At 34.3% G+C, this 15,130-nt stretch overlaps 1 protein-coding gene and 1 long non-coding RNA gene across 3 annotated transcripts; one reads left to right on the top strand and one right to left on the bottom strand.

The window, feature by feature from the left end:
- Positions 1-3,452: 3,452 nt before the first annotated feature.
- Positions 3,453-8,767, bottom strand: LOC105798286 (alpha-mannosidase 2). The gene is made up of 4 exons (XM_012628300.2): positions 8,088-8,767; positions 7,217-7,366; positions 7,009-7,041; positions 3,453-6,627 (listed from the first exon to the last, which is right to left on the bottom strand). The coding sequence occupies exons 1-4, from the start codon at positions 8,664-8,666 to the stop codon at positions 3,892-3,894; spliced, it is 3,498 nt and encodes a 1,165-aa protein (XP_012483754.1). The 5' UTR covers positions 8,667-8,767; the 3' UTR covers positions 3,453-3,891.
- A 2,008-nt stretch (positions 8,768-10,775) lies between these two features.
- On the top strand, positions 10,776-14,095 carry LOC105765988 (uncharacterized). 2 transcript variants are annotated; one of them, XR_008188587.1, is made up of 5 exons: positions 10,776-10,993; positions 11,199-11,331; positions 11,496-11,680; positions 12,820-12,890; positions 13,430-14,095. It is a non-coding gene; the product is annotated as an uncharacterized LOC105765988 (long non-coding RNA). The 2 variants fall into 2 exon arrangements; XR_008188586.1 differs by having other exon boundaries at positions 11,187-11,331.
- The last annotated feature ends 1,035 nt before the right edge of the window (positions 14,096-15,130 follow it).

Below are 15,130 nucleotides of genomic sequence, written 5' to 3'. Positions count from 1 at the left end.
AAAACATTATTATCTAATGAAAGAGACCTTATAAAATAAGAAAAAAAATAAGAAAACATCTCCCGCAATGTTGTATTCATGTCTCAAACCCTCAAAAACTAAAACTATCAAAAACCAAACAAAGCACAACTAAACAAACGAAACAACAAAAGCTTGTATAGAAAGCTTCTAAGGTTCCCAATATTCTAGAGAAAGGCTTAGTCTAAACTTAAGCTATAGGCTGAGTCATGCATTTCTTTTTAGTCATAAGTGCTCCCATGCAGTTGTATAGGTTGAATTTTATTCTATTTGAGTTGTGAGGTAGACACGTAGGGCAAGGTGGCAGTACAGGTTACAACGTGTCCTACCTCTCACATGCATTGGACACATGGATAGCTATTTACCCACTACTTGTAGCAAGAAGAATGGATGCTGATTCAATCACGACATGTTGAATGCAAAATAAAATGGCTTCAGACCAAACTTTTTTCAGCTAGTCAAAAATATTCAATAAGAACTTAGTTTTAGATTACTTTTTGGCTTTCTTTCATAATCTGAGATCATTAAAGACCAGTGCTCATATTTCAAAATTTAGGGCTATTCTAGGAAGCTGTTAAAAGTTCAAGCTGATTCAATCAAGTAAACAACCAACCAAGAACTAACAAAATAATACTTCACAAGCATGCATGTATAGCAGAAGTTTACAAGTTAAAAGCAAAAGTACTTAACTTACAAGTTAAATATATTTTGAAGTGCAGTTCAATTAGGTGCAATTAACCTACAGATCTTCCAACCATATGGACCTAATGACTAACTAAAAATTACTTAAAAATAACTCATATGTGAGTAAATTAAGGCCCAAAATATATAACAAATTTTCTCTCATCAGGCTGTTGAAATTGGCCAACCATGCTGCTGTTACATGTTTTGGTTGAAGTGCATGCAGCTTGATGACATCTGCAGCACATATACTTGCTGTAATAGCAAGTTTTTCTTTTTAGTTTCTTTGTTGATTAAACTACTTGGAAATCAACAAGCTGATGACAGCTTGATATGTTTAGGTGTTGAATGACTAGTTTAGGTGGCTTGTTTGTGTACAAGCAATGTTTTTAAAGTTACTAGGCTACTTAGTGGTATTAGGTAGTAATAACTGATGTAGTTGGCTATAAATGTATTGTTTTTCTTATTGAAAAATTAAGCATATCAGTTGTGAAATTCAGATTGCTTCCTTGCTACACGTTTGTGAGCAAGTAAATTGTTTTTGTTTCTTCCTCCTTTGTTCTCTGTCTTGTTCTTTTTCTTTTTGCTGTTGTCATTGATCCAACAAATGGTATCAAGAGCCTAAGTCTTAAGGGACCATTGATTTTGCTTCCCCTGCTCAACATCGACTCAAACTTATAAGACCCCCAAACAAGCTTGAATAAGCTGAAGGAGGAGTTTCAAGGAAAGGTGTGAGCTTTCCAAATGTGCAAGCTTAGCAAGATGTCAAAGCCGCAAGCTTAACAAAGTGCGAGCTCATTGAAGACACCTGTTGAAGACAATATGCAAAGATGTGAGTCTCACAAAGGTGTGAGTTCAAGAACATGTGGAAGCTCAATGTGTGTTGTATAGTTGCAAGCCTATTGAAGACAGTAAGCAAAGTGTGAGCCTGTCAATTGCAAGCCAAAATGGCGAAATGAAGGCAAGCAAACTATACTCACGAACTGCTTGTGCAAGAAGAAGCAAAGAAACAAGGCAAGATGTGTTGTCAACCAAGGTCAGAAGGAGGAGAAGACTCCATTTGGTGAACAAATCTTTGGCACAAAAGATGGATAGTCAAGTGTGTAAGTCGATTTGTTGTTTGTGAATGAAGCCAAGGTTGAAAATGAATTGGTCAACTTGAATCAAAGCATCTAAGGACCGCCAAGTTCAAAAACTTGATGAATGATCGTATTTGCAGCATGGAGTCCAAGGAGGAGTGTTGAAATTGGCCAACCATGTCATTGTTACATGTTTTGGTTGAAGTGCATGCGACTTGATGACATGTCAGAAGACATATACTTGTTTAATAATAACAAGTTTTTCTTTTAGTTTCTTTGTTGATTAAACTACTTGGAAATCAACAAGCTGATGACAGCTTGATATGTTTAGGTGTTGAATGACTAGTTTAGGTGGCTTGTTTGTGTACAAGCAATGTTTTTAAAGTTACTAGGCTACTTAGTGGTATTAGGTAGTAATAACTGATGTAGTTGGCTATAAATGTATTGTTTTTCTTATTGAAAAATTAAGCATATCAGTTGTGAAATTCAGATTGCTTCCTTGCTACACGTTTGTGAGCAAGTAAATTGTTTTTGTTTCTTCCTCCTTTGTTCTCTGTCTTGTTCTTTTTCTTTTTGCTGCTCTCATTGATCCAACACAGGCAGATAATACTAATAATACGTTTGAGCCTCTACATTCAAGTTTTCTCATCAGTCAGATAATACTAATATAACAAATCTTCTCTCATCAGTCGCTTAAATCCATTGTTGGCTCCAAAAATGGCTCACAAACAGTTTGAGCCTCTACATTCAAGTTTTCCTTTGGAAACTCGTACGGAAAATCTACAACTCCTTACCAGTTGAAGAGGAACTCTTGAGGCACAATGTGGTGTTTGATATGTCCTGCGGTCTGGATTTCAAGGATTCACGAGCTACTGTGTCCACAAATCGGAGGCCTTGAATAGGATCAGATATTCTACGATTGCTCACAATCAACGAGGTGTCGCATACGTAATATGTAGAAGTCTTCATGATTGTTCAAAGCTACATGCCACATTTATGATTACTAAATTATCTGCTGCACACTTATCAATAATGAAAAGCCTTGAATCAATCTTTTACGGGAAAACTCAATTGGAACGAAGCTTTGCCAGTAAAAGTATTAAAAAATGTATAAACTAGTCTTGTATGATGTGTAAAGAATATATTGATGTTAAAAATTTCATCCAATTTACTCTATATTACATTATAAAGGAAGCTATAGATTGGCTCACTGCACCACCAAATCAAGATACTCATATGAATTACTTAATATATAATATTAAAAGAGATCATTTCTTTATCAGATTAAAAGAGAATTAAGATATTACAAAACTTGCAAAACAATAGTTAGGCCAACCCATATTTTAAATATTTTCTTCTTTTTCTACTCAAACCTATTTTGTTTCCATATATTGAAGAGTTCTGTTCTGATTGGATATACTCTCGGACAAGTTTAACTCTAAATTTTCCAAATATTGAAATATGGATTTGCTCACATGGAAAAACAGTTCTTGAACAATAAATCAAAATAGCATATTCTATCAATGGAATCAAGGAATTCCATATTCTATCAATGGAATCAAGGAATTCCATATTCATTTCAAAGTTGGAGCCAAGCATGCATGATAATGATTTATAGCAATTTTGTCAAAAGGAAAAAATAAGGTGATTGGATGACAAGAAACAAAGGGAAAATGAAATAACAGCCAGCATTTAATATCATTCTCAAAATACTACGCTTGAAAAAAGCCCTTTCTCTGCAACTTTCATATGCATTTGGAGCTAAACTCGCTGTTTTGAGAATCAATCTTCACAACAGAAGATTATACAAGCAAAATTTGAAGTGGATTATGGTCAAATAATATAGACCACAAACCTCAGTTTCTAGGAAGAATATAGTAAACATAGATTTCTCAGTGTTGAAGTTATAATATACTAATTGTACAAAAACCGAAAACTATCCTGGTATCTTTCTATGGGAATTTGATGACGCTAATCTCTTAGCATTTCCACTACTCTTCCTAAGTTACATACCTCAGACAAGTCTTTTACTTTACGAACCGTCTTCGAGGTTCTTGACTTGGTCAGATATCACATGAGATAGCAGCACACAGTTTAAATCAGCCCCTGGCATTTACTGGTTTGCCCGCAATTCTAACTTGTATGTTTGTATTTCCATGGGAGGAATAATTACACGGCCTTCTTGTGAGACCTCGCCAATCTGCTCGGTGTACCCTAGCATCTCCATATCCTCATGTAGAAGATTCAAGGAAGTTGGCCTTGCATTCAGTACCGCAAGACCCTTGAACATGTTGAATAGATTTACAGGTTCATCAGCCACGCTAGTGCACTCAGATCTGGCCTTCCGGCAGTAAGAAGGATCCCAGTTCCGCCTATGCAACATTAAAACAAACCTAGGATCTCCGACCTGCTGCTGAGAATATTTGGCTGGTCGGGGGACTTTAAAACTCACGATATGAAGATCACAAGGTAAGGGAGTAGTTAATGGAGAAAAGGGCCCCCAGTGTGTCTGCACATTAATGTCTTGTGGCTTCTTGGCAATGAATGTGTGTAAGGGATGATTCAAGTGAGCACCAACACAATGCGAGAGAAGAGATGGATTCAGAGGCTGCGGGTCAGAAACGGGATTTGAAGTCGAAGAAATGTTGGATTCGATCAAGATATGGAAAACAACATTCATAACACGATTGTCCACCACACCTTGTCCAAGACCACGACCATCGTCTTTTGCCAAACGACGGTCAAGCATAATCTCTAGCCACCCCTGTTTACAGCTTGCTGCACCCAGTGACTGCCGAGAATGGACAGAAAACCGATGGCCATTGGACCCCTGCATGAAAGCGAGAGAAGGCATGGGGTAGTAATTCCCCTGCAACGGAATCTTATGATATGTTTCTCTCCGACTCATCTGAAAGCCATTCAAGTCGGTGTAGAAAATTCTTTTGTTGTCAATATCTGTCTTATATCTAACAATTAATTCTTTGTCAATAAAACTGTTGCCGAGAAGCTCAACATGATATTCCTTCTCAATCAGAAACTCCTGGATCGTATTTCCTCCATTATAAATACGAGTACTATGGGAGATCGGAGTATTCTCCCATGCAGTCTTCGGATAAGAGTACACCTCCTGCATCAAGGGACCCTCAGAGATAACCAGATGCCCACCAGATTGACTTATAGGCACAGCTTCACCATGTGGTACAAATAAGTATGCACCTCCGGTACTTGAGTAAAGGCTTATCTCTTCAGCCACGGTATTTTGCAGACCTTTTTTCTGGATTACCTTTTGTAACAAACCATGCTTGACACCAAAGGTGAGAGTTTGATGCTGATTCTCAATTTCAACCACATCCCCTTCTACTTCTGAGCAATCATACGGTGTAGGGCACTGTATTGAACTCAAATTTGAGAAGAGCTTGAGTTTTGCCGGTTTAGCTTTTTCACATCCGACAAAGCCATTGGCAATATAATATGTCTGCAAACCCATGGCAGGAACAGAAGCTTTCCAGTGAACTCGATGCCTGCCCGTAAAAATCTTGTTTTTGTCGTGCTGCAGTTCAGGAGAAACCTGGCTTTCAACACATGTCCAGTTCGAGTCCAAAATAGTAACTTCGGGTCTATTAACAACTAGCATCACAACCTCTTCTCTTGCTCGCTCCAGTGGATTAAAGAGTACAACTGATTGTACGGTTCCTTCCCGAGCACTGATTGCTCTATGCACTGGCAGAGCATCGTATTTAGATCTCACCTGTACGGGATCAAACTGGGCAGGGTTCTGATCTGACTTCTCTTGGCGAAGCCCAAGCAATACTTCAATTGCTTTAGACATGAAAATCTGCAGGTCCTGTAAAGAAGTGTGCATCCGTGTTCCATAATCGAGAACAACATGATTCTCGGCAGTTCCAGTCACCCCATCATGATGCTGGAAAAGAGCTAAATTCCTCCTCGCAGCTGTCAACTTATAAGCATACCCTGTTGGCAGCTTTTCGCATTGTATTCTCTGGCAATAACCAAATAAAAATGCCATCAACATTTCTGATGCATGAAGTGTTTGCTCTAGTACTCGATCAACAGCTTTGAAGAAAGGTCTTGATACGTAATAGCCACTCCAATAATCCTGCTCCCTATCGGCATAAGTAAAGAAGTCACCTGATAATGAAGGAAAACCTACAACCTGACCCGAGCCAATTTCTCTAGGAAGGGAATAATTTATTCTGTCAGCCTCGTCCTTAAGGGTCTGGAAATAGTCATCCAAAGTACCGAATTTTGCTTCAGCATTTAAGCTGGGATTAGAGTTGATGTAATCAAATATCATTTGATAATTTCTAAACTGCACTTCGGCTTCATCAATGCTGACATAGCGGAAATCATCTCCTAGAGGTACAAGAAGTGTATTTGTCCGGTAAAGGGTTGACTTCTTCCTATATTGATCTAGTAGCGTTAGTGCCCTCTCCTTCACGTTTTCCTGGTCAATCTCTATAGGATGGTATTCCCATGGGCACCGTCCATAAAAAAAGCCATGAACACGAGCAAAATCAAACTGGCAACAAACAGCAGGCTCTGGTCCACAAGTATGAGGAATATCATATGAATAAAATGGCATCATGTGCACAAATATGTCAGTAGTTTCGTCAGCATCCCAGCTTTGACGCCAGATGTATTCCAAATTTTTATTCCAAGCAAGTTCCTTCTTCAGCTCATAATGGGTTCGTTGAATAAGCATATTCTCGAAGCCCATTCGACGGAGAAGATAAGCCATGGTAGGTGAGTAACCAAAGGGATCTATTGCCCAAGAATTCTTTGGAATAAAACCAATCGTGTCATTCAGCCACATATTTCCCTCAGTTATCTGCTTATACAAATATATATATATAAATCAAAGAGAAAATACAAGGCTTTAAAGAGTTCTTGAGGACAGAAACTATGAAAAATAGAAACCTTTATAATCATTGGTGTAAATGCAAAGAAGACAATGAAACAATACACGGAGTTACACAAGTGTTAGATTCCACAAATGCAAGACTAAGCCCTTCCTTTTGAGACAAGTCTAGAATCTATTGGAGTGAGAATTAAAAAATGCACGACAATTGTATATTTTTTGCAGATGACATCATGGATCGAAATTAATGGAAATGCACATAAAATCACAAGCTGCCAACATACCAAGACGACCTGAAAATACAGTCATAAATCCAACTACAATCACCAAGAAACAGGGTTTAAGGTATACCTGCTCGATTATAGCAAAGTAATGTGAATTGGCCTGCATTAAGAAAAAGAAATTAGTGTAGCCAAAAGCAAAACCTCATGTAGCAAAACAGCTATATTGAAGTCTAATCCGAAATACAGGACTAAAATGACCGAAAAGAAAACAAAATTGTAAGCCCCTACCCCCCACATACATGAATTGCTAGTATTATACAAGTGTGCTGGAATACCTCATCATTCATCACCCAGCCACCTCCTACTATTTCTAACTGACCATTCCTCACCAAATTTGTGAAAGACTCCCTTTTATCATCTGAGGCATCTCTCCACCACCTTTCCAAATAAGACATCTCTTCCCATATGAACTTCCGTCGACTATCCTGCAAAATCAATTCAAACAACTTTTAGAAAATTTAACAGGTTGTTCCTATAAGTTAACAGTTTCCTGTTTCTATCCCAATTTAATAGAAATAATTAAGTCCAGGTGCACCAAACCACCTGAGTGCAACACATTTAGTCCATGAAGTAGAACTGAAAAACAGGAATTAAAAAGGTTCAAAAACTGTAATGCCAATTAAAATTCTCGCTACATTTAACCATTTCAGCAATTTTCAAAGATTAACTTTATAAAATGAAACACCATAACCGAAAACCAACAATCTACTTCAGTAATTACTCCAAAAAACCCTCAAATTTATATCCCAAAGGAATCAGAAGAATATATGAAATTCCATTTCTATGCAAAGGAAAGCCAAAAAGAAAATTCAAGCAATTTAATTCATTGTAACCTGAGTTCAGCGCCATTGATCAACAAAATACTAACCAAGCTCAAAAACCAAATCCCAATCAAAATTTAATCTCTATTCAGCACTAAATATCAAACAAAAAAGCTATCAAGCTTAACAATCGATTCCCAATCAAATTCTTAAACTTTTTTCAAACACTAAATATCAAACTGTCAACCCCCACAAAAAAAGGTAACAAGCTCAGAAACCTAACCCTAATGCAAAGTGCAACTTTATTCAACCATTTCACCTAATATTAACAGAAACCCACCAAGAATTAAACCGCCAAGAACCCCAAAAGAGGAAGAAAAATAACCTTTGATAAAGTTTCAACAATGGTATCAAGTATATGCCTTGTTTGCTTCTCATAATACTCTTCCACAGTGAACTTCCACCCCGGATCATTATGAGAATGGGGCACCACAACAACCTTCAACTTTTCACTATCCCATTCGTCCCCTTTATAAGAAACTTTCCACCCTTGTGTCCAAGCCCCTCCAGGCTTGTTCAAAAACTCAATTTTATCATACAATTGTTTAGTTGTTATGTCGACAGCGGCACCGTTCTGGTAGGGATTGGAACCGGGTTTTTTCCGGGTGACAGGCCTCCGGGAGGAGAGCCTTCTGGACAGGGATCGGGGCTTGAAGTGTGAGGAAATGGGTTTGGGGATTCCGAAGAGGAAAAGGGTTAAAAGGAAGAAGAGAAGCGAAACGGAAAGCGCAATGGTGAAGAAGTTGGTGAAGAGGAAGTTAAGGAGAGCCGTCCGTTTGCGTGGCTTTCGAGGTTGATGGGCTTTGGGGGGTGATTTCACGGTGACTGATGATGAAGTCGGAAGCAACGCCTGTGTCCATCCTCCGCCACGGCGGTTGCTGCCAAGGTAGGAGGATAAGGGCATGTTTGGGATTCCCTTTTATGCCTTTGTTTCTTCCTCCTTTATTTTCCTCCGTTTTCTTAGAGATTTGTTTTGTTTTCTTCTTTTTTATTAAATTGTTGTTTGATGTTCTTCTTTTAAATGTGATGGGGTTCTAATTTTGATTTTTCATTTTTTGGTGAAAACTTTTACATCAACGTAGAAATTTCGGACATATTTTACAAACGTGGGGACTAAAACGAGACTGATTTGGGCGCATTACAGCCTCCTAAACTGATTCATCATAATTTAAATAAATATGTTATACACTTATATTTTAATTATTTATGTTTGAAATATTACGAAGTGGTCACTTTGCTGTTAAACTTCGTTATCACCCTAACAACAGTCCAAATGGGCTTTAAATGCTAACTTGGATGTCTAATTGTCGGGATGAAAGTAACAGAACTTAACGGTAGAGTGACCACTTCGTAACAAACATAACATTTCAAACATAAGCGACAAAAATGTAATCTGAAAGAAACAAAAGTGATTGATTTGTACCGTTAGATCAAGAAAAGTTCTATTAAAAATAGAGGTATTGCTCATAATTTGTAATAATCTCATTGTACTTTATTCTTGAGTTAAAATATATATTTAAGAGCATTTACTCAAATATTTAGTGTGCATTGCTTTCTTGTGACTTTTCAATTCTTTTTAACTCCTTGGTCTTTTGAGTTTGCTCCCACTATATTTCAGTACCTTAGAGAATTTTTGTGAAAATTATAATCTTTTAAGAGTTAAGTTGACTTAAGTGGGTTTAAATAAAAAAAATCACCTAAAGCTGTGCGGTTTGCCAAACTAAAATTCTAGTCCATTGGCATTAGTACAATCCGACCTCAATTTTTTAACTCTACTAAGGTGATGTCAATTTGGGAAATATTTTTTTAGAACAAAAAATGTCTTTTCAATCACATTTTAATATGCACAATTTATTACTTTCATAAGTTGTATATATATATATATATATACTATCATTTAAGCCCCTTATTGAGTTGGCGTCACGAGTTAATCGGACACCAACTCGGTTAGAAAAATTATAAAAATATTATTTTATATTTCAAATAAGTTATATTATTCGATGATACTTTAGCCTTTTTTATTTAAAACATTAAAAAAAAGTTATAATGGTATTTGAACCCACACACTGTGTAGAACTTTAAATTTACTACTCAATCAAAACTTTATTTTGAATTTTTTATACATTTTAATTTTATTATACACTTTACATATATGTTAATTGAGTTGGTGTCACAAGTCAACTCGACAACAACTCACAATTGACGACAACACCATAATAAACAATTATATCCATTTAGTATTTGTTGGGGATCAACCTGATTAAGCAACGAACAAGTAAATGTAGCAAAAGAAATTGAGAAATTAAACACACACAAATTTAATATAGAAAAACCCCTCCAAAGAGGATAAAAAACCAGGGGCAAATATAATTTTACTATACTGAAAAAAGAACGAAGAGTACTCGAAAATAAAAAACCCTCAAAATGTAAACACAAAATTCTTCGAAAGTGTTATGAGAGTTTCTAAGGTTGTAGAAGAGCATATTTATAGGTTAATTTCGTATGTCAAATAATAATAAAATAATCTAGATTAATCAGAGTTCGACTGAAACAAATAAACTGAGTTTAACTAGGAGATTATCTCTCAAATTTGACTGAAATATGAGTCATACCCAACAATATTCTTAACTTAATGTATTTACGTGTTTAAATTTTGTTTTACTCGCAATTTAATTTATTTTTCTATTTTAATATTATATATATTTCATATGTTATTATTAATTAGTTTCAAAACACACATTTTATTTTTTATTATATGTAATTTTAAACGTACATTTATATTCTAAATTTGTTATTTCCACGCACATATATAAGGTTTCTACTAATTTTTTAATTATTTAAACTCAAACTCATTACCCAAACCAAACAAATATATTATCCAAATCCAATCATATTTTATACACAATACTAACACCATGTTTGGTTGGGTGTATTGGCTATGCCAATACACCCCTAATCGGTGGGCCCCACTTAATCCTCCCTTAATCTGTTGTTTGGTTGGTTGTATTCCCATTACGTCCCAAATCTGTTCCTTCCCTAATACACCCGATCCCGTAATAGCTAATACCCCCCTCCAGCACCGATTTGAGAATCCTTACCCATTTCTTATTTTCGTTTCTTTTTTTGTCCTCATAGATTTCTGCTTCTTCTTCCATCGGTATTGCTCTGTCCTCATTTCTTCTGCTTTCATAACAAATCCTCAACATTGTCTTCATCGGAGGCCGATTTCAGGTATGAATCTTTGCTTCAACATTGTCTTCGGCTTTCTCTGTTTTAATTTTTCTCTCCTTTAGATTTTTCAACATTGTCTTCAACATTGTCCCCTTATTTGTCTCTCATTTAGATTTTTCTCTCTCTTTTTACTTAATTCAGATATTTAATTTTCTATATTATGATTCCATTGTTGACGTAGCTTTAATTTTAGTATTTCTTGTAGTTTTTCTCTCTTAGAAATTGAAACAGAGAGTTTAGGATTTTGAGAGGTTTGGATTCTGGTGGAAGAGTTTCTTATTTCTTGTTGTTTCTTCCTTTTTCCTGGATCGTGCTTCTCGATCAACCAGAGGGAGAAGGTGAATCTTCAACCTAAATTATGTTTATTTCATTTTGCGTTGTTCTTCTCCCTTTTATTTTCTAATGCTCTTCATTTTTCGGCGTTAATATTGTTTATAGTTGTGGCTGATGTTGAGAAAATTTATTTTCTTTTTGGAATATTTCCTTCAATTTCTGCTTTAAGGTGGGGAAGAGAGGACAATTGCTTTCATGAGAAGACTGGGACGTGCAAATTCTAAAACTCCACTATTGGGACACAGTTGTGAAAAAGGAACTATTAAGCACTCATTTCCTATGAAATATGTCCTAAAACCATGGAAACTTGGTCGATGGTTTTACCAAGTTGTCAAGTTCAGCATTGTTCAATATGTAAGTTCTCTTTAGCTTGAAGAAAATGAAATACTTAATTTTTTTTTGTTGTTGGTTTCCTTTTTTAATAGATTTGTATGCTTCCTTAACACATGATAATCAAGATATTGGCTGCTCTTTTAGCAGTAATTCTTGAAGCTTTTGGTATGTATTGTGAAGGAGAATTCAACTAGGAATGTGGGTAAGATGATCTTAATGTAGAATGTTGCTGGTGATATTGAGGATTTTGTGTGATTTATCAGTAGAAAGACCTTTTTTTTCTGGTTAGAAGAAAGTAATTCTAAAAGATTGTGATCCACATTGATGCCTCTTTTGGTGCTTCACTCGCTAAGCAACAAGCCACCTAAAACCTAAACTTATGATGTTTCACTTGTGAGCCCAAGTTTGTGTTTAAAATATTCTGGTATTCCACTGTTGCTTTTAAAATGGTGAACATTCATTACTGAAACAGAAATATTTGAATGGCCCCTCTTAAGAAATTTCTTATTATCTTGGCAATTTGTTTCTTGATTGTGCAGATATCCTTATATGGCAGTGGTTCTCAATTTCAGTCAAACATGGGCTTTTTATTGTTGGTTATCTAATTGGGCATTGAAATGCATTGAAATGCATAGCTATTTATGGTCACTTGCACTTGTTCTATATTCTTCATATGTAACGGGGATAACAAATGTTGGAATACTTTTCAGTTACAATCAAGTTCTGAAATTTCCCCTATTCTTTTTTCCCTCTATGGAAAATGTGTGACAGTGTAAAATGGAAAGCTAATGCCTTTTGTTAATCCGTTGTGCTAATATGTTGGATATGAGACAAAATATTTGATGTTTAAAATTAGGCTTCAACTTTTGCTTATTGTACCATACTTTTATTTTTGTCATTTTGCAATATCTAGTCATATGATTATACTCATAATTCCCGTCTGTTTTATTGTAATTTAAGTGACTAGATTTGATTTTATGTTTCCTTGTTTCCATTTATTTGTAATACATTTCTAAACTTAAAAACTATGGCGAAGTGCCTTATTTTCTCTGCCTCCTTTCTTTTGCTCTATGTATGGATGAGATATTTCTTTTGAGCGACTCTACTTTTATTTCTTATGAGCTACTAACTCATTCAACTTCTCTTGAATATGCATGCAGAACTCATCGCTATGGCTGGGTATTTGAACAAATATGGTCTCATCTCATGGTTTAGTCAAACCGTTGTTAAGGTTTGTCCTGTTTTCCTTGTACTTTCGTCTTATTTTCTATCTGCCATGTCCAATTTTACTAAAACTTTTATGGAATCACCAAAGAGCCATCACCATAATCTACATGCGGTGCTTTGCTTTTCTGGAAATAGTTGGAATCACATGTTTTCTCAAAAGGAAAATAGAAAGGAAAAACCAGAATACCATTGCCTATTTATATCTTGTCTTAAATAATGCAAACTATTGAAATACTTGTGCTCTACATTGTAATATATAGATCTAGTCAGTATGATTATTTGGCTCTCTCTAGTTCTGTTTTCATGTTCTATTAATATTTTCATATTACTTTGGCGTGTCCATTTGAGTCTTATTAAACAATGCCCTAGGATGTTCCTTTTCTTTTAGGCTAAGTTGTTCTGACACTGTTGTATTCAATGCTTCTGCTTTGGCAATCACACTAGGAACCTTTTTTACGAAGCTTGTAGCACGGGTCTGATGGAAATTAAAAATTCAGATGTTTGGAATTGCCTTTCATGTCAATGATCTGCTCATTTTTACAGGTCGTAGGTGGATTAGGTCTTTCATGGCAAATGTCATTTGGCATTCTGGTTCTTCTCTATTTCTACTCGCATTACTTCTTTGCCAGTGGAGCTACTCATATTGGTGCCATGTTTACAGCCTTCTTGTCTGTGGCTACTGCTTTGGGCACTCCATCGTATTAGGGAGCCCTTGTTCTATCATTCCTCTCCAACCTAATGGGAGGCATTACTCATTATGGAATTGGATCCGCACCTGTATTCTATGGGGCGGGCTATGTACCACTAGCAAAATGGTGGGGATATGGTTTCCTGATATCGGTGGTGAATATTATAATCTGGCTTGGAGTAGGAGGCATCTGGTGGAAGGCTATTGGCTTGTGGTAAGGCAGAATGTCATAAAATTTGCTGATACTGAGCTATGAAGGATTTCTCACCTAACTTGAAGTTTACAGTTTCTTCTTCACATCGGAAACTGATTTGTCTTTGATTCTTTACGTTGCAGAAATAATCTTTATAGTGGGGTGGGGTTTAGAGGGTTGGAAAAGAAGAAAGATTTGAGTTTGAGGTGGAGGTGGAGGTGTCAGAGCAGAACTTAGATCTTTACCACAAATTTTGACAAATGGAAAATACATTATTATTTTGAATACATATTAGTAATTACAAACACAGATTTGCTGCTTGATAACATATAGATCTTTTTTTTCATAGTTTACCATGGTTGCTTTATGCCTATATGATTGTTCATAGAAAATTTTTTTGGAAGAAGCCTATGCATGACATTTGTTTAATCCATGTTTTCTTAGCAAGTATCTACATTATTAATCTATATTATATAGTATTATATATTATGATTTTATTAAATTCATATAAGAATATTTAATATTAAGAATTTTATTAAATTATATATTTTATTAAATTATATTTAATAATAATTATTTTAAATTATATTATATAGTATTATATATTATGATTTTATTAAATTCATATAAGAATATTTAATATTAAGAATTTTATTAAATTATATATTTTATTAAATTATATTTAATAATAATTATGTTAAATTATATTTTATAGTATTATATATTATGATTTTAGAAAATTCATATAAGAATATTTAATATTAAGTTTTTTCTAATGATATGTGAAGTTTTTTTTTTTGAAACAAAAGAGAATTCCTATGGTACATTCTTATACATGATCCATATTCTTAAGTAAAAGCCTTTGTGAATTACATTAATGGTTATGCTTTTATTCATAATATACCTGTGGAAATATATTTAATATTAATTATTTCAAATTATATTTTATAGTATTATATATTATGATTTTAGTAAATTCATATAAGAATATTGATTATTAAGAATTTTATTAAATTATATATTTTAATTATAATATATTTAATAATAAATATGTTTAAATATGATTAAATTATTTATTATTGATATTAATAATCTTATTAAAATTTAAATAACAATAACAATAATAATTTACCAAAACAAATTTCGCTAATTATTAAGAATTTTATTAAATTATATATTTTAATTATAATATATTTAATAATAATTATGTTTAAATATGATTAAATTATTTATTATTGATATTAATAATCTTATTAAAATTTAAATAACAATAACAATAATAATTTACCAAAACAAATTTCGCTAATTATTAAGAATTTTATTAAATTATATATTTTAATTAAAATATATTTAATAATAATTA

Source organism: Gossypium raimondii, chromosome 9, assembly GCF_025698545.1.
Source record: "Gossypium raimondii isolate GPD5lz chromosome 9, ASM2569854v1, whole genome shotgun sequence".
In the NCBI taxonomy this organism is placed as follows: domain Eukaryota; kingdom Viridiplantae; phylum Streptophyta; class Magnoliopsida; order Malvales; family Malvaceae; genus Gossypium; species Gossypium raimondii.
Note: the sequence above shows the minus strand (reverse complement) of the source record. Positions and strands in the feature narration are given on the sequence as shown.